Source organism: Palaemon carinicauda, chromosome 30, assembly GCF_036898095.1.
Source record: "Palaemon carinicauda isolate YSFRI2023 chromosome 30, ASM3689809v2, whole genome shotgun sequence".
NCBI lineage: Eukaryota > Metazoa > Arthropoda > Malacostraca > Decapoda > Palaemonidae > Palaemon > Palaemon carinicauda.
Window position 1 is genome coordinate 75870971 of NC_090754.1, and position 24645 is coordinate 75895615.

Sequence of the window (24645 nt, forward strand, 5' to 3'; positions counted from 1 at the left end):
ATTATTATTATTATTATTATTATTGTTACAATGAACAAACAAAATAAAGTATACCAAGAACAGTAACATCATTAAATTAGATCTTTCATATATACCCTATAAAACTTGAAAAAACAGTAGGTAGATAAATAAGATAGAACAGTGTGGCTGAGTGTACCCTCAAGCAAGAGAACTCTAATCCAAGACAGTGGAAGGCTATGGTACAGAGGCTATGGCACTACTCAAGGCTAAAAAACAATGGTTTGATTTTGGAGTGTCCTTCTCCTAGAAGGGCTGCTTACCATAGCTAAAGAATCTCTTCTACCCTTACCAAGAGGAAATCAGCCACTAAACAATTACATTTTAGTAGTTAACCCCTTGAGCGAAGAAGAATTATTTGGTAATCTCGGCATTGTCAGGTGTTTGAGGACAGAGGAGAATGTGGAAAGAATAGGTCAGACTATTCAGTCTTCCTAATGCTTCAAGCATTACGCATTTTTCAGAACAGCAACAATATTATCCTTCAGACAAACCTCCTTTTTAGGCAGTAGGTTGGCCAGAGCACCAGCCACCTGTTAAGATACTACCACTAGAGTGTTATTGAGTCCTTTGACTGGTCAGACAGTACTACATTGGACCCTTCTCTCTGGTTATGGCTCATTTTTCCTTTGCCAACACGTTCACCGAATAGTCTGGTTTATTTTTTCCACATTATCCTCTGTCCTCATACACCTGAAAATACTGATATTACCAAATATTGCTTTTTTGCTTAAGGGGTTAACTACAGCAATGTAAGTGTTGAGTCACTAATTTTCTCTTGGTAAGGGTAGAAGAGACTCTTTTGCTATAGTAAGCAGCTCTTCTAGGAGGAGGACACTCCAAAATCTAACCATTCTTCACTACTCTTGGGTGGTGCCATAGCCTGTGTACTGTGGTCTTCCACTGTCTTGAGTTAGGTTTCTCTTGGTTGATGGTACACTTGTGCATGCTGTTCTATCTTATTTCTCTTCCTCTTGCTTATTTGTTTTTATAGTTTTGATATAAAAGATATAATTTAATGTTGTTACTGTTCTTAAAATATTTTATTTTGATTGTTTATTACTTCTCTTGTAGATTATTTATTTCCTTATTTTCTTATCTCACTGTGGTATTTTTTCTGTTGAAGCCCTTGGGCTTATAGCATTCTGCTTATCTAACTAGGGTTGTAGCTTAGCACGTAATAATAATGATAATGCTAATAACACTAGGAGTGTAAAGGGTGCCGGAAGCTTTTCCCCCTTCCCACAAGTTACACTCCCATCTGATGCAGATGACGTCACTTTTATTAAGCATCGTAGGCGAGGCCGGTGTCATCGATGCTCCAGATGGTAAGCAACAATGAAATCCTTCTTCTCTCGTAGATCGAGTTCAGAAAAAGAAATTGTTTTTTTCTGTCAGGCACTCTGCTGCTAGAGGCGAACACTCTTAAAACGGGAGTGAGCTTGACTCCTCCTGTTCTTTCTCCACCTCCTACTCCCGTCACATTATGAAGGCTGCAAGGGAAAGGGACGTCTGAGGAAAAGTTAAAAATCATCCTATAACTGTCAAAGTTGAACAACCAGTTATCCTGAAAGTGGAACCACCACTTGACCATAATATTATCACTATTAATGACTCTCGGGAAAATCTCACTGCGTGCGTGGGCACCAGCTCAGCTGACGTAGCCCCCCCTCGAGATACCGATGTCTGGTTCCGAAGCATCGCAATTAATTAAAAATATGAGACTCATCCGTTGTTTGGATGGCGTAGATAAGCCTCCTCACGCGTAAAATGTTAACAGACGGTGTGCTGTTGATTGTATTTTCCTGCAATCACAAAATCCCAGGCACAGGTTTGATGTGGTACTCTCTAACCCAACTAAAGACATGCTAGATTTGTTTAACATGCAAGTTTTAGCACCTGAAAATTCCCCTATGGCTAGCAGGTACACAAAGTTACTGCCCTTGGCCATTTCTTGCCAAAGAAGATTCTACTTCCCCTCTAATGCTTTTCAAGTCCCATTCCCTATTAATGCTGCCGTGGCTAATCGTGTACAGTCTGTATCAGTTTATAGACTATCCAACCTCCCCTCCATCTTCTCAGGTCCCAAAATGGCAAATGTGGCTGTAGCAGCTATTTCTGTGTTCCATGCCTGTTCTTGGTTTGACCACTGGTCTGGAGCAGTGCCCCGCTATGTGGTCACAGAAAACATTAGAGATGAACATGCCATTAAAAAGTTTGAGAAATGGTTACGATCAGGGGCCAAAGCCCTAGAATTCCTATTATATCAAACTCTCCCTTTACATACAGTACTTTAAGGGCTGTTTTTCTGGTCCTACACAGTAGGGGACCCCTACTCTCTATAGATCCTCCACAGTCATTTTATCAGGTTCGTTCGAAAGCATTCAATATTTTACACTGCATATTACTCGTTAATTGTTAAATTGTCACTATCAAAGCACTCCTCACAGAACAAGAAAGTCTTCAATTTCCTCTTGAAAGCGTTAATATCTTCAATCTTTCTGATGTCTCGTGGGAGCTTATTGTATAGGCTTGGGGCAGCATATTTAAAAGCTCTAGAGCCCAAAGTAGATATATATCTAGGTTTCAATAACTTAAAACCATATGTAACTATTCTCGTGTCAACATGATTTGTTGGCTGCGCAATATGTAGCAATTCTCTTAAATATGTTGGACGTCTGGTTTTGAAAACTTGATGGGTTATTGTACATATTTTAAACTCAATTCTCATTTTGATAGGCAACTAGTGTAAATCAATTAGCATAGGAGTGATCCTTTCTGGAGTTAGAACATTTCCCGCAGACTTTTATCATTAGTCTTAAACTTGCCATTTTTTTCAAAATGTCCATACCTCTTGACAGTGGTAGCAGGTGATCACATGGTACCTATCATGTATGTTATAAGTACCCCACGCATCATAACTTTATCAAGAATAGCCTTCCCCCTAGAATATATGATGTCCGTGGTCTTGCAGCAACCCTAGCGCTCGGGAAAAACCACTCAGTAACACAATTCCTCAAAGCTGGCATATGGGAGAGACAAAACACTTGGAGATTGTACTCATAGGTCCTTAGACACTTTCTCTTAGGCCCCATTGTTACAGCGCTACAAATCATTTCATCTTACACTCTTATGGAACACAACTGTTTTTATCAAAGGTGTCGGTTATTCTCTGCATTATAAGGGTATGTAATGTAGATCAAGGTGGATGGTGATCACAGATGGACGTGAAACCTTCACTTGGGGTTCACCCTAATGCAAGTAAGAAGATATATATCTATTATGTGACTCTTATTGTTCATATAGCTTCATCCTGGCATAAGACTACACCTTTTATTATTATTATTACTTGCTAAGCTACAACCCTAGTTGGACAAGCAGGATGCTATAAGCCCAGGGGCTCCAACAAGGAAAATAGCCCAGTGAGGAAAGGAAACGAGGAAAAAATAAAATATTTTAAGAACAGTAACAACATTAAAATAAACATTTCCTATATAAACTGTAAAACCTTTAACAAAACCAGAGGAAGAGAAATAAGATAGAATAGTATGCCCGAGTGTAACCTCAAGCAAGAGAACTCTAACCCAAGACAGTGGAAGACCATGATACAGAGTTTATGGCATTACCCAAGACTTCAGAACAGTGGTTTGGTTTTGGAGTGTCCTTCTCCTAGAAGAGCTGCTTATCATAAAGTCACTTGTACCCCTACCAAGAGGAAAGTGGCTACTGATAAATTACAATGCAATAGTTAACCCCTTGAGAGAAGAAGAATTGTTTGATAATCTCAGTGTTGTCAGGTGTCTGAGGGCAGAGGAGAATATGTAAAGAATAGGCCAGACTATTTGGTGTATGTGTAGGCAAAGGGAAACTGAATTGTAACCAGAGAGAAGGCTCTAATGTAGTACTCTCTGGCCAGTCAAACGACTCCATAACTCTCTAGTGGTAGTATCTAAACAGGTGGCTGGTGCCCTTGCCAACCTACTACCTTGACAGTGTTTTTCAGTGGTAACAAAATGTTTAGTATACATCATTATAAAAAGTTTGTTTTTATGCTGAATTTTAACTGAGGCTCTTTATTTGAACAATAAATATCACATGGATTTCTGGCAATTAGTGAAATCATTCAGTTTGGTTTAAATATTAATTTTTTTTTAGTGTTACTCCCTCTTATGATTACTGAGGTTATAACAAGTAAATCAAGAGCCTCTTTAATCGTTTTCAGATAATTCTAATACTATCCTGACCCTTGCAATGGTGGGATGCTTCCTTATTACAATGGCTATTAATGTTGGAATGCAGTATCAAGTAGAGGTTCTCCCGACAGTTGCCAGATCACAAGGTATGGGCACCATACAAACTGTAACATTTTGTGCTGCTTTGTCGTCTCCATTTATTGTGCATTTGGTAAGTACTGTATCTCTCTTATTTTAATTTTTGTGAAAACCTTAGTAAATTACCTCATGATTGGGTATTACAGTATATATTCATACTACAGTTACATTAAATTACTTGACAAATCAGTTTCTGTTTATTTTAGATTGTTGGCTAAACTGATGTTTTTACAAATTTAATCATTTCTGTACTACCAGCTACCTTTCTTTTCAGAGTAAATATGGGTATTTCCTCCCATACTTAGTACTAGGTATCTTGACTTTTGTGGGTGGAACAGTGTGTATGTTCCTTCCAGAGACACTCGGAGAAAATATACCAAACACTCTTGAAGACGGAGAGACTTTCTTTACCAATCAGGGTTTCTGTTTTAACCCTTGCAAGAGGTAAGAATTCCACAATGTTCCCTTCACTAGTTCTTTCATTATTTGCCAAGAGCAAATGGCAGTTACCCTTGTTATTCAGTTATTTTAGTTTTGAAATGCCCAACACTTGTACATATGATGCATGTTTGGCAGTTGACTAAGTTCCAATTTTTATTGAGAATATACATCTCAACCAGAGAATGGGAAAGACATATTTGTTTTTGACGTTGTTAATAGTTTATATATGACATATCTGTTTTGACGTTGTTGCCTTTTTTAGAATGATTTATTGTTAATTTGTTTTTTTCATTTATTTATTTCCTTATTTCCTTTCCTCACTGGGCTATTTTTCCCTATTGGGGCCCCTGGGCTTATAGCATCTTGCTTTTCCAACTAGGGTTGTAGCTTGGATAGTAATAATAATAAAGGGATTTTGACGAAGGAAAAATCTATTTCTGGGGAGAGACCTGTGACGTCCGGCGAAAAAGTCCTTCTTTGTACTTTTTCTGATATAAATCTTCCAAATATACCAGAGAAAATTAAAAGCATGAAATGCAGAGGTTACAACCCTCGCGCGAGCACCTTGTTGGTGTCGTATATCTAAAAAGGGCGTTTGTAAAACACTATTCACAGGCTGTCTCCCATTTAGATAATCCCTTCATCAAAGGGGGAGGGCCGTGACAGGCCCTAGAGAATACAGTTGGGATACCCTACCGACACCTACCACTCGCGCTCACCAGGTCATCCTTCTGTTTTGGACTTGACCGCAAAGTTGATAAGTTTTTTGCCCAGTGTTTTTCGAAGTGATTGTCGTTAATTCAACATGACTGACGTTGATACTTCACCCTTACCAATGTTAAGTACCATAGTTTGTTTTGGCAGCTTTTGACAGTACCGGGCATTTGTTCTGTTTCCAATATGGTGGTTTTTAGTTTTGGAAGCGATTGTCCGGCCGAGGTATCGGCAGCCATTTTGGGTTATGTTCGCTTCGGTAAATATTCTAGTTAATTTTGCCCATCTGGTACTCTGTCATCTAGGTTATATCACTTACGTTTTATGGCCTTTTAGTGTTATCATTAATTTTTACTATGGTATTTATTTGCTTGCAAGTCCAATTTGGACCTACGAAGAATAGCGATTTAAAGAATAGCGAATTAAAGTTTAGCGATTTAGTCTGTTAGTTTGTACTCGCCTCAGAGGCTTCGATTTAGACTATATCCATGTTTATTTGTTACGTTGTCGTTATTCTTCGTTCTTGGTTATTACTAAGAAAAGCAATCAATTTTATTAATGTTCTTGTTTTATTGTGTGATGTTAGTTTTTTTTTTTTTTTTTTTTTTTTTTTTTTTTTTTTTTTTATGTAACCTTGAGAGCGAAAACAGAGACTGCTCGTTCCCTGTTCTACAGATATGAGTTATCCCTTCTCTCGTTTTCTTTGTTAGCTCGAGTAAGAGAGGTGAATTTCCCGTTCTCCGTTTTTATACGATCACGAGTTATTCAGGCCTCCTCTTAGTATCAGAGTTGATGATAGTACGTTTAATATTATAAACGTTTTTATTGATGTGGTTACTGTTAATATAGCTAACACTATTAATAGGTTCGTTCATTGTGTATGAAACCTTCATTACTTTATATGTATGGAAATTGAAATATAAGAATCAGAAATGTGGAGGATTGGGAGTATGTTTGAAAGGATTTTTTTGAGTGAATTCTGTGAAAGTGAATTGTGAATTCCATTGGATATAAAAAATGGTTGAACCTGTACAGATGAATAGTCTTTGTAGTTACATCATATAAGAAGTTTAGAAAGGTGTAAGAAATGTGGCGATATGTAGAATTGATGAAAACATTTGCCCAAGGTGTTTTTCTTGATAGTTTCTATCATGAAAGAATAATGGTTGATTGAGTAAAGAGTGTATGATTTGTAAGAGGAAGAACTAAAAAATGCTGAATAAATAGCATGGAAGAGGTTTTGGAGAGAAATTTCATTAATATTTAGGAAGTCCTATGGAGGGTTAAAGATAGAAAATTAATAGTGCTGTGTGTTTGTGATTCAATGCATTTTTGATAACCCTTCTTTGTAGGTGTACGTTATTGCTTTGAAAGTTCTATACACGGAGTTGGTCATCCTCAGTTCAGCAATTAAATCCAAAGTGTGGCAGTGTCTATTTTGTCACTTGATGCTAAGAAATAATAAATTACTTTAATGAATGGATTTGTTCCCATTTTAGGGCTAGTAAATATTTGTAAAAATTTTTATTATTTGTGCATTGATTGTGGAAGTTATACAATATACCTTTTTTGTGGATCTTTTACAGGAAAAGAAAGAATGAAACTGAATTCGTAGCTGAACAAACGGAAGTCACCAGATTCTGAAAGGATTGTAGTTTTCCTTCTATAAGTGGATTTCTTGGTGTTTGTTACAACTACTATTCAGGTAAATATGATGTATCAAAATTTGGATTAATTTCATCACAAGGAACCAGTTACTGGTACTTTTGTGCCAGTTGATAGGACATTCCTCAAACAATGCATTGATATTGGAATTCTTACTGTAGAAAATCTCGAATTAATGGAAATTGTGATGTAGTAATTGTTCCGTAACTGGAATACAAACCTACGCTATTTATTTCTGGGTATTACTTTCTGCGAAGCTGAAATGACGAGCCATTAGAATTTAGCTAACTAGGGGTAGGGTTAGTTAACCCTCACTAAATTTTAATGGCTCGTCATTTCAGCTTCGCAGAAAGTAATACCCCTGAATAAATAGCTAAAGTTTGTATCGTTAGGAAAAATACAAATTATCTACGAATTTGTCATCTTTCTAACAAGCAACGCACATCCAAGGATTTCAGGTAAGTGAAGGGTAATTAAAGATGTTTTCTTGTTTTCTTTGAAACAAAGTCTTGCTTCTTCCAAAAGTCATACAGTATTTGTTTTCTCATTCATTTGGAGTGTCCAATATTGCAAGTACGTAACGAAAGTTCCATTTTTACTATTGCCATAAAAATTATTTTCCTTTAGAATATGGAAAAATACTATAAAGTGTTTTGCAAAATAGAAATTTTTTTCATACAAACCCATTAATTATATAAGTAAATATATTTGTCTTGGTTGTTATCGGGTTCAGTGCTAAGTCTTTGTTGATCTACAGTACTCTGAAGGTCAATCTTAGTATGAGGTTCAGGTGCTCATTCTGCTTGTTTGACACTTTATGTATGATCCTCGGTGGCATTCAGAGCACAAAACCTGTGCCATCTGCTTTGTTCCAGCAGTCCCAGTATACGATAGCAGTAGAAGAACCTAAGATCGTTATCATGCCTTTTACGGGGCTGTGGGACTTCTTTTCATGAGCCATGAGGTTTCCTCGTGCTGCGCACGTTTTTTTGCCCCGCCTCCCCTGCTGTATTACTGGTTTGTAGATGGACTTATGCATGCGATACCTGTCCAACAGTAGATTGAAGATACGTCTTGATCTTACCTTTCAGAAGTAGGTGGGTGCGATTGGTTGTGAGCAACTGGTCTCTTGGCGACAGCAAATGCTAAAGAGATTCACTGTAATAACATCTTGTAGGGAGTACTAGCTACCCTGGTATTACTGATCTTGTAAGCATACTTACCGTATATACTCGTGTAACAGCCAATCTTGTGTATTGTGCGACCCCCACCTTTTTCACCCATAAAATATGACTTTATCTTATATCTTGTGTATCAAAAGAGTTACTTTTTGAGAAACCAAATTACAATAGACTAACCCTTTTACTCCATTTCTTTATACCATCTTCTACTTCAAGGGGTCAGAAAATTTAAAGATAAGGATAAAAGTATCATTAGTAACATTATGATTGTTGCCTAAATGCATACAACCACAATAACAAAAAAGTTGTTTTGTTGTGAACAATCGAATCAGATAACAGCTGTTTTGCTTGCATTTCGATCTTTGTACGATAGTAAACAAAGTAGCATAAGACCGATTTTTACATTATACCTTTATTAATTATGGATAACCTCAAGAAAATATACTGTACTACCAAATATAAACTAACATGCTGTAAATGAAAGCGAGAAAACAAACAATATTCATACCCACTATTCTATTTGAAATTGGGGAAAGCTGTATCTAAAACTGGAGGAAACAAAATGGGAATTTAGTGGGAACCTAAGAATTTACAAATCGCTTAATTAAATGTAAATGCTGAATTTCGAAGATAAAATTACAAATTGTCTGAAAAAAGAGAATATAGTTTTGTTATAACACGATTTAAATGATTTTCTAAGCTATATAACCAAGCACCACAGATCTAATAAAAACTATGTTATTGGCAATACAAATGAAATTTTGATTAACTTCTACTGTATATGCGATTCAACACGACAGTAAATAAAATATAAAATAAGTACTTCCAATAAATGATTAAAATTAGTATGCTAATTGGAAAATGATAGATCAAGGAATAATTGTTTCTTTCAGGAAATATGAAATATCCTTCGGTAGTTTGCCTTAATCAGCTGATTTGGAATGCGTAGAAGTGTTAATTGACTTATTAATGTAAACAATGGAATAGATTATAATTCGCTATGGTTTTATTTATAAAGAAGATAGAAAAATGTGAATATTTCATGTATTGTTATTGGATAAATTTGAGTTTAACATCAGTTTAAACAAATCTGGTTTATTTTTTTACCACAGTTTGAACAATGATGTAGCCTAGTCAGAGAGTGCATATGCTGATTTTACATCGTGTATGATGCAACCCCCCTTGAATTTAGCTTGAAAATAAATCTTCCAAACTCGCATGTTACGAGAGTATATACGGTACATGGCTAAATCCCACTGGAAGTTGAAGGACAGGATTTCCCCCCTACATAGCAGTTGTGTGCAACTGGTTGCACGTCTTGACATCAATCAACTTGAGATGTTTATTTGCTCGGCAATCTCTCGGTCCCTCGGGAATAACAGATGATAATTTACCTTTTTCTCTCGATTGTCAAGGTTTCATGTTACACTCAGTTGAACTTGCTAACCCCAGAGGGTGGCAACAGTTACAATCCCTAAGGAAGTGTTGGCTCCCCTACTGGGTAATTTGTTGACCAGGTAACCCAGAGCTCATCCTGTAGTGAATTCTTGTAGATCACGAGTGAATATTATTTATTTTTTATTGCAAAATCACTGTACAGTTTTCAATTCCCCATAGTTTCAGGTTCCGAGTTAGTTAGTAGGCTAGCAATTATCCAGATACAGTACTGGAAGAACAGTTATGGCGTTCAAGCACTTACCCATGCTAGTCCATTTGGGTGTCCAACGGAGACACAAGATGCTGAACTTAAGACGACTTTATTCAGACAAGTACAGGGCACTTACAAATACTGATGGCGTCAGTAGGATGTTGCATATACACTCTAATTAGTTAAAAGTCGACAACTGTAAATAAGATTGAATAATTTACAAGAGTGACACTCTTGGAGTTGCTTCCATGAGCTCGGACTCCAATTGACTTCCTAACTTGCGGCTCGAACCTCCAATGTATTTTTCTGTTCAAATTTTACAAATGTTTACTTTAAAAAAATCACACATTAAGAATCACTTCTATTAAATTGAATTGTAAAAAATAAACAATTACCAATTAAATAAAAAAAATTCTTTTCCTCTAACATTTTCATAATCTTATTTGTAATTTTAACTAAAACTGAATTCTCTATACATTCCATTCCCAAGAAGTCGGAAGGGAAATTTTTTTTCCCTTCAAGGATAAGTTGCTGCTACAATGCGTCTCCCGCAGCCTTAATAGCCTTTATGAGGGAATGCCTCCTCCTGTAGAAGCCCATAACGCTCCCCACAGGCTTCTGCATGGGACAGGTTGTACGAGAGTACTGTAGTCCATTCTACTTGGGCGTAAGAACATACCAGAGTCTCGCGAGGAAGTCTTGTGTAGTCTTCCACACCCATTCACCAAGTGCTAGCGAAGTGGATGTGCAAGCTCCTTCACCTGATGGAGGTCTGCATGCAATCTAGGTCACCCGTTATTTTAATGTTAGAGATGGATACTTCATTAGACTGAGCCTCGGTCAATCTCTGTACTGTACGCAAAGAACGAGACATCGTTCCGTTCACGCTCTTTTACCCTTCATATGATAATGTCAGATTACTTCAGGTGGTAGCATGCTATCTGGAATATAGTGGACGGGTCTTGCGCACCCTACCACCGAGCGAGGTGGGGGGGCGAGTTCGTCTGCCTGATAAAGGTGTATGTCTCACTTTTGCTACGAGTAGCGCTCTCTTGGGTGATTCCTCCCATCAAGACTGTGCACGCAAGAAGCATAAAGGCCAGTTCTACCTCACAAGCGTGCGTAGGGAGATGGATGCACACATGTGGACACCTTACATAGCTGAGCAGAGAAGTGCGTGCCTAAGCGCCCCTTAACAGCAGATTCCTTTGGAAGGAAAGGTAAGTTTTCCTTCACAGGTCGATCCTTGGCACTCCACTTAAGCCAAGAATACCAGCTCATGGGGTTCGATCGGGTACAGTATTGTTCTCTAGAGATGCCCCCTGGTTCCTGTCCAGGCTGTGGTGCAGGTGGTCTCACGATCAACCGATTAGCCTCTGACGGTTCCACCTTTGGTCAGGACCACACTAGGCTTGGTCTTTCTGTCCAAAGTTCGAGTAAACAAACAGAGAGAAACAGCCTGGAGCTTACTCTTGCGTGACAAATGCCAGCAGTGGCAAAAGCTGCTTTGTGCCATATCTTGTGAAGTTAGTGTCGCACAGCCGTCTCTGCATTTGGTCTCTATAGTGGTAGTTGAAGAACTATTGGTCTCAGCACAGAGAACCAACGAGCGCTCTCATGCCTCCTTAAGGTTCAAGCATAGACCTTAGCTGGTGGGTGTCAGACAGAAACCTGCTCAAGGGAGTAGATCTTCTCTCTCAACCCCCAGATTTGTTGCTCATCACAGATACATAAAAAAAAGGGGGGGGGTCTCATCTGTCTTACCTCATGGCATTCAGGATTTGGTCCGAATCTGAAAGGCAGTGCCACATAAATCCCCTGGAAATGAGGGCAGCCTATCTAGCCTTCAAGCATTTCCATCGGTTCCTTTCAGGGTACTCAGTAGTGCTGATGAGCGACAACACTACAGTGGTGTCCCACATAAACAAACAAGGAGGTACTTTGTTACAGCACCTATGCCAACTGGCTGTGGAAGTCTTCACATGGATGGAAGACAATTCAGTAGAATGTGTTGGCGGACAATCTTAGCAGTAGGATTCAGATAGTTGGCTCCGAATGGTCCTTGAAACAACCGATAGCTAACAAAGTTTTGACTTTGTGGCGCTCTTCGACAATAACACTGTTCCAGACGTCTCAAACCGAAAGTTTCTGGTGTACTGCTCGCATGTACCAGATACCCGGTCGTTCTGGCAGGACGCTTTCCAACATCCATGGGACAGAATGGACATCTATGTGTTCCTCCCCTTTCCTTCTGCCTAGTAAGGAGGCAATTGAACAAGGTCATGGAATTGCAAGATCTAGTGATGACCCTCATAGCTATGCTGTGACAATATGCAGAATAGTTTCCGGACCTTTTACATCTGCTCACAGAGGCCCCGAGGGAGCTCCCTCCACTTCCCAATCTACTCAGACAACCACACATGAAGATTTTCCATCGAGCAATACCATCACTACGACTTCATGCCCGGAGGTTATCCAGCAGCTGCTCGCAAAGAGAGGCTTTTCGAAGCCAGTTGCAGAGCACATTACAGGATACCTCCGAGAGTCATCTGCCACAGTGTATCAGGCAAAGTGGTCTGTCTTTTGTGGTGATGTCACGGAGGGGGTATTGTTCCACTTGGTGATTTTAGACCAACAATAGCAAAGTTCTTATTGTACCTCAGGGAGGAAAAACTGTTCAGTATTGGCAGTGAAAGGCTATCGCTCGGTCTTAAGCCTCATCTTCAAGCTGAACTAGAGTTAACATTTTCTAATCGATGGAATTGTTTCTCCTCATATAGAACTTATGAGTACACGTGCCCTCAATCGGAAGTCAGACCGCCTCCTTAGAATGTTGTCAAGGTCTTACGTTCTCTAAAAGGAGCCCCTCGAGAGCCTCTTCGTCAAACCTCTGACTGAGACGTGACTCTGAAGATGGCCTTCCTTCTAGCCCTGGCCTCTCCCAAGAGTGTCAGTGAGCTGCACGGCCCATTCATGGGGATGGGGACAAGTAACACTCAGTTTCGTCCCTGAGTTTGTAGCTAAGACTCAAAATCAAGCTGTAGCGGATCCTAGATTCGAGCCCTCCTGGATTGAGAGAGTGTAACAAATGATCCAGATCAACTGTTACTCTGCCCTGCGAGGGCATTGAGGAAATTCTTGAAAAGAACAGCAAGAGACCATCCTCAAATCAGCAAGCTCTTCGTAAGCACGGGGAGACCCAAAAAGAAGGTCACGAAGGTTTCATTTTCTTCCTGGATCAGATGGATGATCAAGAGAGCCATTCTATCTGACCACTCGTCTTCTGATCAACGTCCCCGTGCACACGATGTCAGGGCTGTAAGTACATCCTAGGCATTCCGTAAGAATGTCTCTGTGATGCAGGTATTTTAAGCAGGCATGTGGAAATGTCAAACAACGTTCACCGACCACTACCTGCAAGACAACCCGTAGGAGCCTAGATACATTCTCATTAGGTCCTGTGATGGCTCATTTGAAGAACTAGTAGTAGTTGGTCAAGGGCAGATGTTTCCCACTAGTAAGGCTAGATTGAATGTTCTTCATACTCTCCTCTCTCAGGGCCCAGCATCCGAAGAACTCTGCCAGCTGACCTTGTCTAACTGCAGGTGGGTACCATGCCCTTTTATACAACCTGATATATGTACAGTGGAACATTTACATACCATCTTAATTCGTTCCGAGAACTGCTTCGTATGTAAAAACGATCGTATGTTGGAGCAAATATTCCCATAAGAATACACTGTAATTTGCTTAATTCATTCCTCAGCCCAAAAACCCATGGTAACTCCTTAATAAATTGCTACACAACAAATTTTGAGCGAAGCGAAAAATCTATTTTTGGGTGAGATAGCCATGTCGTCCTGATGGAAGGTTCCTTTAAGTAGCTTCATAGGGTATATATTTGACTACAGTGATATTCCCAGAGAATTTAACTTAAGGTCTCCAGAATTCTAACTCCTAGCGCGAATATCCTTAAAGTTTCCTTTTAGGAAATCGCATAATATCAGGGGACGTATTCTTGACACGCCACATAGCAATCTGCACCCCGCATAGCGTTTACGCTTCAAGGGGGAAAAGTGGCAAAATAAAAGAGGAGCCGTTATAAAGTTCACTTCCTCCGTTACTGTTTGAGTACTCAGATGGCGCCATAATCGTCCGCCATCTTTATTCCTTGTAGCGTTAAGGCGGTACTTATAGATACAGTATTATCGGGAGGTATCCTGCCAAGGCCTTTCATAGAAAGGAGGGCGGGTCCATCAGGACGACATGGCTATCTCACCCAAAAATAGATTTTTCGCTTCGCTCAAATTCCGTTTTTTTGGCTCAGACCATGTCGTCCGGATGGAAGTTTACCAGAGCATTAATGTATCCGTGGATTTCCCAGTTGTGCCTTAAACCTTAAGACAATATTTCCTTGGTTATCTAGACCTAAGAGACCTATGACATTACCGTTATATGTCATTTCTTCTAATCATATACTATGTTAGTGCTTCGTGCCCCATACAGGGAAGAGTCGAACAAGACTAGGGGAAAAAGTCTCGAAGTTGCATATTTCATATGACCAACCTAGCATTCAAAGGGACATACAGGTCTCACTGTATGCCTTTAGCCAAAGTTTGTATTTATAATATGAACACAGGTTCATGTCAGTCACCATAGCATCTGAAGTATAACAGTCCAGTTGTATACTGCAACAGACAAGTTTGTATCTTGTATTGAAACAAGTTACTTCTAGCTAGAAAGGTTTGTTTACAAATAGGAACAAAGTTACTACCTTTGCTTGATATAATTATGCAGAATAATAAGGAATGAAATGAATGCTCACACATAACTTTATTAAAATGTTCAGGGCAAAATAAGACGCACAAAACAATTAATCATTTATTGTCAAACAATGAATAAAAATTCAGCATACATTTATAATAATATAAAAATGCAAGTGGAATAGAATTTATTAACATAGACAAAACAGAATAAATCAGAAATACATGTTTTACTGAAAACAAAATCTTTGCCACTCACGTCAGAATTTAATAAATTTTCTAATGTCTTTCCGAGAAGTCTGTCTATTTACACTTGTGTAAAAACCACATGGCACTTAGTATTCAGTCTATGTTTCATCACCTTTGTACACTGAAACAGTCCATAATGTCACCATGATGACATTTCACTTACTATGTTGCACTATAAAGTGTCAACATGTAAACCCTTTAGAATTACAGTCCCACATAATTCACTGTTCCTCGCAGCACTAAGCGACAGGTTTTAGTACACTACCTGCCGCTACCACGAATTGTTTTAATTCTTGCACTTGCTTCGTGTAGTGTTTGAAAAACACTGGATGACTTCCATCCAGTAAACGAGCGAAGGCTCTCGAAATCCATAAGCTGGAAAAAATTTAACGAAGAAGCAATTTTCCTAGGATCATGACCTGCGGGTGTACTGTCAGGATCCGCTCTGCGAATGAAGTAGGTGATCTTCGCCCTTAGTTGTTTCAGGGATAAGTTTGAGCCCGATGTTTCACCTTTAAAAAGCTGTCCTCCCCTGAAGTCTGAAGTTCTGTAAAGATAGACCTTTAGACTCTCCACTGGACACAGCAAGATATCTTCCTTCAGATGGCAGATTCTCCAGGAACCCCACCTCTTAGTGGGTAGCTCATTCTTAGCGAGAAACATTGGTTCGGGAAAGAGATTTAGCTCTCCCGTTTCAGTAAACTGGATATGGCCTTCTTCCCTAGACAAGGCCACTATCACTTACTCTAGTCCCTGAGGCTAGAGCAAACAAGAATATAACCTTTTTGAGTCAAATCTTTCAAAGAGCAAGTATCGTTGTCCAAACTTGAAGCAAAATGTAGTACCTTATCCAAAGACCATGAGATGGGCCTTGGCGGTGCTGCAGGCCTGAGCCTGGCACAGGCCTTAGGGATTTTGCTAAAAATCTCATTAGACAAGTCTACTTGGAAAGCATAAAGCAAGGGTCTAGTCAAGGCAGATTTACACGTAGTTATCGTGTTGGCTGCTAAACCTTTTTCATGAAGGTGAATAAAGAAAGACAAGCAGAAATGCATCGAGATTTCCTTTGGATTTCTTGCCTTGACAAAGGCCACCCACTTCTTCCAAGATGACTCTTATTGCCTTTTGGTAGATTTTGACTTATATTCCTCTAAGAAGTCTATACTTTCTTTCGAGATTCCAGACCTTTTCTTTACTGCTAAGGAGAGAAAATCATGAGATGAAGGTCTTGGGTTTTCTGTAATGAAGCGAAGACAGTCGACTTCTGTACTTGTTGAGACAGAACTGGGTCCGGCAGGGGAATCAGCCTCGGCTGTAATTCCAAAATTAAAGGGAACAAAGTTGCTCCGGGGCCACTTGGGAGCCACTAGGGCTGCTGTTCCTTGAAAAGATCTCAGCTTGTTGAGGACCTTCATCAGCAGGTTGGATGGAGGGAACAGGTAAATAAACCCTGGTCCATCTGTTTCAGGTGAGGGCCATGGCGTCCACTGCTTCAGCTAGAGGGTCCTCGTACGGGACCACGTATCGAGGAAGTTTCTTGTTGTCGCTCGTTGGGAAGAGGTCGATCTGCAGTTCCGGGACTTGATGTAAGATGAAGGAGAATTATCTTGCGTCTAGGGACCATTCTGACTCTATGGGAGTTATCCTGGATAGAGCGTCTGCTGTCACATTGCGGAACCCCTGAAGGTGAACTGCTGACAAGTGCCATCTCTTCTTTTCCGCTAAACGGAAGATGGCCAACATCACTTGGTTGAGTTGAGGCGATCTCGAGCCTTGACGATTCAGACATCTCATTACCACCTCGCTGTCCAAAATCAGTCTTATGTGGACTGAAGGGCAAGGGGATAATTTCTTCAGTGTGAGGAAGACTGCCATGGCCTCAAAAATTTTGATATGGAAGGTCTTGAATAGAGAGGACCAAGTTCCTTGAACTCTGTGTTGATGAGAGTGACCTCCTCATACTTCCAATGATGCATCCATGTGGATGACGACTGAGGGTGGAGGAGGTTGCAGAGGTGTTGACCTCTTAAAGTTTCTGGCCTCCAACCATGGCTTGAGAAGTGATCGTAGCCAAATCGGTAATGGTCTTCTTAGATCTCTTCGAGCGTTTGATGCGTATCTTCTCCAGACTCCTGATGCATCTTTTAGCTGTGCTCTTAGCACTGGGTCTGTCACTGATGCAAACTGAAGGGAGACCAGCACTCTCCTGTTGGCGTCTTGAAATCCTGTCGGATTTTAGAAGTCTCTTGACAGATCCCGCTATCTCTCTCCTCTTCTTTAATGGAATGGAGAGACGATGTGACTGTAAGTCTCAATGTATGCCTAGCCATTGGAATTTCTGAGCTGGAGACAGTCGAGACTTTTTGGTGTTGGTCTTGAATCCTAGATGATTCAGGAACTGGATCACTTTCTTGGATGCTTGCATGCATTTCAACTCGGATGCTGCCCACACCAGCCAATTGTCCAGATAGGATACCAACTGGACACCTTGTAAGCGTAGTTGTTGAATGACTGCTTCTGCAAGCTTCGTGAAGATCCTTGGGGCTATGTTTAGAACAAAGGGCATGGCTCTGAAAGCGTACTTTCTTTTTTGTAGCCTGAATCCTAGATAGGAGGAGAGTTGGCGATTGATCGGAATGTGCCAATAGGCGTCTGCCATGTCTATGGAGACTGTGCATGCCCTTTTGGGCATCAGGGCCCTAATGTGTTGAAGGGTTAGCATCTTGAACTTGTTGTTCTCGATAAACTTGTTGAGTGGCGACAAATCCAGAATGACTCTGAGTTTGTCTGAGTCCTTCTTGGGAACACAAAACAGACTTCCTTGGAATTTGATGGACTTTGCCCTCCTTATCACCTGTTTGCTCAAGAGCTCTCGGGTGTATTCTTCCAGAACGGGGGTGGCGTGTTGGAAGAACTGAGGAAATGATGGTGGAGCTGTCTTCCAGCTCCAACCTAGTCCGTTCTTGATTAGGCTGTGGGCCCAGGGATCGAAGGTCCAACGATCCCGGAAGAGTCGCAGTCTTCCTCATACCGGAAGCATCTCATTTCTTCTGGTTTCGGAGGGCTTGCCTCCTTGACCGCGTGCTCCCCTACCCCCTCTTCCTCTCGAGGGACATCTAGAGGAATCTCTACCTGACCCCCTACCTTTAGGGCGAAAGGTGGTGGTCTGCCTCTCATAGGCGGGAGTAAAGGCTGGTGACTGAGTCACCACCTGCTGGGGTACCATCTGGTAGGTGGGTTGGGGCTGTGCCACCATCTGTAGCACCGCGGTCATGGGAAGTTGTTGTTGTTGTTGTTGTCTAGCAGGGCGAGAAGGCACTCTTGGCGTCTTTGTCTTCCTCTTCGGTTGTGGACCCTCATCCAGAGAAGACTTCCTCTTAGCTGACATGCCCCACTTCTGGAGAAGATTTCTATTCTCCATGGCAGCCTAGTCAACTATTTCTTTGACCAATTCGTTTGGGAATAGGTCTTTCCCCCAGATACTGGAAGATAACAACTTCCTGGGCTCGTGTTTGACCGCAGCCGAGGAAAACACGAACTCTCTACAAGCCCTTCTTGCCCTAACAAAGCTGTAGAAGTCTTTAGTTAGGGTTGCCAAATGTGTTTTGGCCATGACCATGAACATATCCGGGGATCTCTGTTCACTGGCCATTGCCTCCATGGTCACCTGGAGAGACAGAGAGGCAGCAAGCCTCTCCTTTGTATCTTGTTCCCTGCGCAGGAGAAACTCAGACAACTTGGGGAGGTTTTCGGTGAACTGACGTCCAGCGATATCAGCCTCCAACTTCCCGACTGAGAAGGTAAGCTGAATAACCTTCCAGTCTTTGTGATCCGTTGGCAAGGCTAGGGAAAGGGGCCTACACTCCTCCAGTGTAGGGCAAGGTTTCCCAGCTTCCACTGCCTTAATCACTGCATTAAACCCTTTTTCCGCAAAGGGGAAGGCCATAGTTGATGGAGCAAGAAAAGAGGGATGTTTCTTGCTCAGGGCTGGCACCTTTGAATTGGTGAAGCCCCTGTCTTTCAAACTGCTGGCTAGCAAGGCCTGAGTCTTCGTATGGTCAAGCACTATGACCTCCTTAGGCTCTGTCTCCTTGGATACAGGTTCCGCCCTTAGACGAACGAAACAGTTTGGATAGGACTCAAAGCTGGGCCAGAACTCAATGTCCTCGATAAGGACAACTCTTAGCTTCTCTGAAATGAGTATCTTACCGTTTGTGATCAGCATGTACTCGGCATGCCTCCATGGGTTTACCTCGGAACACAAGGGATGATCTTTTACGTTGAATCTCCTTTGAGACTCACGAGTCGCTGCCAGCTGAAGAATCTCCTTCCCGAACGCAGCTTCCCCTTTGTTTGCTCTTTTTCTCGAACATCTCCATCATAGCTTTGATGGAAGACAGGGGGTCGTCTGACTTTTCGGTTTGAGGAGCGGAGGACGTAGAGGGCATGGGTTCTGGGGCAGGAATCGACAAACCAGAGACTATTTCGACTTCATCCTCTTCCGTCTCTGGAGCCATCGTTGACTCCTCATCTCGACCTTCCGCCAGAAGGTCCTTTTCGGTGTCCTCTGACACCTCTGACATCCTCTCATCATCTAGATTGATGTCCTTCATCGCATCCGAGACATCCGTGTCCACGGCTATCTGGATGCAAGGGATCTTCAGGGTGAGGCTGAGGAATAACAGCATCCGCAGATGCTTTAGGGAATAGGCAGGCTCTCATACGCTCACTAGGGAAGTAAGGCCCCGTGGCATTCTTTTGGAAGCCACGAACCCATTTGCGCAGCTTGTCCCGAGCTGCATCCCTTGACTTCGTTGTCTTGGGATTCTCGAAAGCCTCATACACCAGGTCTTTACATACAGTACATACCTGTGGGTCCCAGTATTTGAGAGGTCCCTTGGTGATGGAGCAGCGGGAGTGTGTCCTACACTCCAGATGGCCATAGAAGTCTCAGCTACGCACGTTGCAGAAGACGCTGTTGCACTTCACATGGTCCTCCTGTAAACAGAGGAAAATAAAATGAGTATAACGTAGTCTATCTCACTTGATAAACTAATAAATATTATAATAATATTTTCCATTTTATTTTATTGCATATAGCTTAGAATAGGTAAGCTAGAAATGAAATAGGAAAGATGCATACGTGTATTTCCCGCCCAGCCAATTGCTGTGACCTCCCTCAATATTAACCCTAGGGTTATCCTCCTCACGAGGCCCGGTGGAAGAGTCTAGCTTATAAGGATAGAATAGTGTAACCAACACCCACTTCCAAAAGGATTACTGTAATAATGAGAGTCATTAATCACTGATCATCTATCAGTATAAAGAAAGGGAATTCCTTTCCCAATCTTATAAGGTCTCAACAATAGACTGCGCCTGGAAACACTGAGTATGTTGGAAAATTTAACTACTGTATACTTTTATACCATAGTTTTCTGTCTGCAGTATGCTCTATACTACAGATGTACTGGCTACTGTATATACATATACCGTAGTTGCTGCCGGCAAGGCTAGTACCTAAGGCTCAATTCAACTGACACAATATTGATAATTTTTATGGCCAGCAGCTTGCCGGACACTGGCGGGTCACCGGCTGTCGGCAAACTATCCCAGACAGCATTCAATGTGACAGGGTAGTGGCTGGTGTACCAGACTTGGCCGGCTCTCGCCGGCAAAGTCAGATGTGACAGTGAATTAACTGCTGTCGGACCACAAGTCTAGCTTGCATCTTGCCGGAAAGGTTAGTGGCCGGCAGCCACCAGATAGGGGAGAATATAGGATAATCAAGCTTCCAACCATCCACCTCCGTTCCCGGTATCTGCCGGTCATAGTATGTGAATGGCAGCCCAAGGGAGGACTGAAGAACACTCTAAAGCAAATGAGTCTCCTGCCGGCAGCCAGACCTGCCGATACAGCTATCCCGGAGCTCCATGTCCGTTAGGGAAGCTATACGACTAGGCCATACAGGTAGAAGCCCTACAGCCTACCGGCAATCGGCGAGATTGTAGGACAACGGCCACAGGGATGTGATGACTAGCTCATCACTAAAGGACAGAATGGTGAGGGGAAAGGGTCCAGTATAAGGTGTGAGAGGAGCCGGCAGCATGTCGGCCCTACCACACCTTGAGGAAGCTCTGTTTCAGTATCGGCGCCATCCTAGGCAGACAGAGAATTCATTCCCTAGCCTAGGGTCTGCCAATACAGTAAGAGGGCCGGCAATCATCTAGCCGCCACCCTTACATTGAGAAACAGAGTCCTAATGCTGGCATCATCCTAGGCAGAAAAATAATCTCTATTCTTCAGCCAAGGGTCTGCGAGCACAGGACCAGTTGAGTAAACCACAGGGAGACGGAGGATCACATGACCCCTTCAAGTGCAGTCTAGGGAGGCAAGGCCTCCTATGCCAACCAACAAGGCCCGACAAGGGAGTACATTCACCCTGTCGATCAGTTGCCGGCACACAACAAGTACTCTGAGGTTCTGACCCAAACCCAAAGGTCACCATCAGTAGCTAGGTGAAGGGGCAGAAAAACCTTAGCCTAGACTTGCCTGAATGACAATTCAAGGCAAGATCAACTAGGATTGTAGCCATAGGCTACACTCATAGGGAAGGAGGGATTACCCTATATATGAGGGTAACCAGGGAGATTGTATGAAAGTATACTAAAGCCACTAGGCTACTAGCCTAGCGACAGTGAGATCGACTACCTAACACATTGAAGCTCTCTCATATACTATCTTAGAAGAGAGAAAATTTATATGCAATCCATATATCTTGCATGTATAAATTGCCTATTATCTTCATTTAAATTTAATAGCACCAGGAACGCTTATTATATCATGCAAGAGAGTAAACTATAACGCCTAGGCTAGGAAGCCTAGCGTAATCAAGATCGGCTACCTAATTAGCTGAAACTAATGTGAATACTATCAGCATACATACATACATATACCATGGCACTTCCCCCAATTTTGGGGGGTAGCCAACATCAACAAAGAAACAAAAACAAAAAGGGGACCTCTACTCTATACGTTCCTCCCAGCCTAACAAGGGACTCAACCGAGTTCAGCTGATACTGCTAGGGTGTCACAGCCCACCCTCCCACATTATCCACCACAGATGAAGCTTCATAATGCTGAATCCCCTACTGCTGCTACCTCCGCGGTCATCTAAGGCATCGGAGGCAGCAGCAGGGCCTACCGGAACTGCGTCACAATCGATCGCCATTCGTTCCTATTTCTAGCACGCTCTCTTGCCTCTCTCACATCTATCCTCCTATCACCCAGAGCTTCCTTCACTCCATCCATCCACCCAAACCTTGGCCTTCCTCTAGTACTTCTCCCATCAACTCTTGCATTCATCACCTTCTTTAGAAGACATCCATTTTCCATTCTCTCAACATGGCCAAACCACCTCAACACATTCATATCCACTCTAGCTGCTAACTCATTTCTTACACCCGTTCTCTCTCTCACCACTTCGTTCCTAACCCTATCTACTCGAGATACACCAGCCATACTCCTTAGACACTTCATCTCAAACACATTCAATTTCTGTCTCTCCATCACTTTCATTCCCCACAACTCCGATCCATACATCACAGTTGGTACAATCACTTTCTCATATAGAACTCTCTTTACATTCATGCCCAACCCTCTATTTTTTACTACTCCCTTAACTGCCCCCAACACTTTGCAACCTTCATTCACTCTCTGACGTACATCTGCTTCCACTCCACCATTTGCTGCAACAACAGACCCCAAGTACTTAAACTGATCCACCTCCTCAAGTAACTCTCCATTCAACATGACATTCAACCTTGCACCACCTTCCCTTCTTGTACATCTCATAGCCTTACTCTTACCCACATTAACTCTCAACTTCCTTCTCTCACACACTCTTCCAAATTCTGTCACTAATCGGCCAAGCTTCTCTTCTGTGTCTGCAACCAGTACAGTATCATCCGCAAACAACAACTGATTTACCTCCCATTCATGGTCATTCTCGTCTACCAGTTTTAATCCTCGTCCAAGCACTCGAGCATTCACCTCTCTCACCACTCCATCAACATACAAGTTAAACAACCACGGCGACATCACACATCCCTGTCTCAGCCCCACTCTCACCGGAAACCAATCACTCACTTCATTTCCTATCCTAACACATGCTTTACTACCTTTGTAGAAACTTTTCACTGTTTGCAACAACCTTCCACCAACTCCATATAACCTCATCACATTCCACATTGCTTCCCTATCAACTCTATCATACGCTTTCTCCAGATCCATAAACGCAACATACACCTCCTTACCTTTTGCTAAATATTTCTTGCATATCTGCCAAACTGTAAAAATCAGATTCATACAACCCCTACCTCTTCTAAAACCACCCTGTATTTCCAAGATTGCATTCTCTGTTTTATCTGCATAATATAATTAATTCCTAGCAATGAAGACTAAATAGCTAATTATTTTTATTTAAGCTATTATACCTGGAAGTCGTTCTGGCTAACTAAATAACTCATGCGTTACGAACGACAACGCCGAAGACGCCTCCGGTCTAGGCAATAGCTCTGCCAAAAAATTAGTTTAATTCGATTCAATTTTTTACTTTACGGCCAGAGCTAAATTTATACAGCTTAAGAATCAAATACTCAACTTTCTAGAGGAAGAAGAAGCTGGAGATTGCATAATAAATCCTGATTATGAGAGAGCACTGGAAAAACCACTGAGCGAAGCTGCTACTGAAAAAGGAATAAAGATGGCGGACGATTATGGCGCCATCTGAGTACTCAAACAGTAACGGAGGAAGGGAACTTTATAACGGCTCCTCTTTTATTTTGCCACTTTTTCCCCTTGAAGCGTAAACGCTATGCGGGGTGCAGATTGGTATGTGGCGTGTCAAGAATACGTCCCGATATTATGCGATATCCTAAAAGGAAACTTTAAGGATATTCGCGCTAGGAGTTAGAATTCTGGAGACCTTAAGTCAAATTCTCTGGGAATATCACTGTAGTCAAATATACCCTATGAAGCTACTTAAAGGAACCTTCTATCAGGACGACATGGCCTGAGCCCAAAAAATTACACATAACATTAATACAATCAAAAAATACAGAAATATCTAAAAAAGAAAAATAATAAAGAAATAATAAATAAAAAGTGTTTTTATTGACACTTTACCTTAGAGACAGGCCAGCGCAGGTGTAGGAATTGCTACGCAGGGGACGGAAGATCAGCAAGGAGGTAGAGACGGCGACTGCGATAACGTACCGTAACTTACTCTAACTTACACTACGTGAACTTTAACCTAACTTAGCTTATTTTTTTTTTCATTTTTTTCTTCTTTATTTTTAATTTGCATCACTTTAACTCGATTCGGTCTTAGTTTTCTTTGCCTCACTTTCTCTCTCTTCATCATGATCACTAGACTGCTTCGTAGATTTTTTAAAGAAACTATCGATAGAAAGTTGCTTGGTACGGCTTTTGAGAATTTTTCTAAAATGAGTTAAACAAACATCATCGAACTGCGCAACTACACGGCAAACTTGAAGTTTCTCTGGGTGATGCTTATTGATGAAATCAACCACGTGTTGATGATATGCCAACATCTGCTTTATTTCAGCCGAACCTAA

The 24645-nt window shown here is 41.5% G+C and overlaps 1 protein-coding gene across 6 annotated transcripts in view; it reads left to right on the forward strand.

Annotated features, from left to right (window-relative positions):
* The window catches only part of LOC137623295 (organic cation/carnitine transporter 2-like), a 195816-nt gene that overhangs the window by 162948 nt on the left and 8223 nt on the right, over positions 1–24645 (forward strand). For all 6 annotated transcript variants that reach the window (XM_068354079.1, XM_068354083.1, XM_068354080.1 and 3 more), the window contains exons 10-12: positions 4241–4422; positions 4624–4793; positions 7091–7209. In XM_068354079.1, the coding sequence (XP_068210180.1) occupies positions 4241–4422; positions 4624–4793; positions 7091–7148 (410 nt within the window). In that variant the 3' untranslated portion in view covers positions 7149–7209. The remainder of the gene's footprint in view (positions 1–4240; positions 4423–4623; positions 4794–7090; positions 7210–24645) is intronic.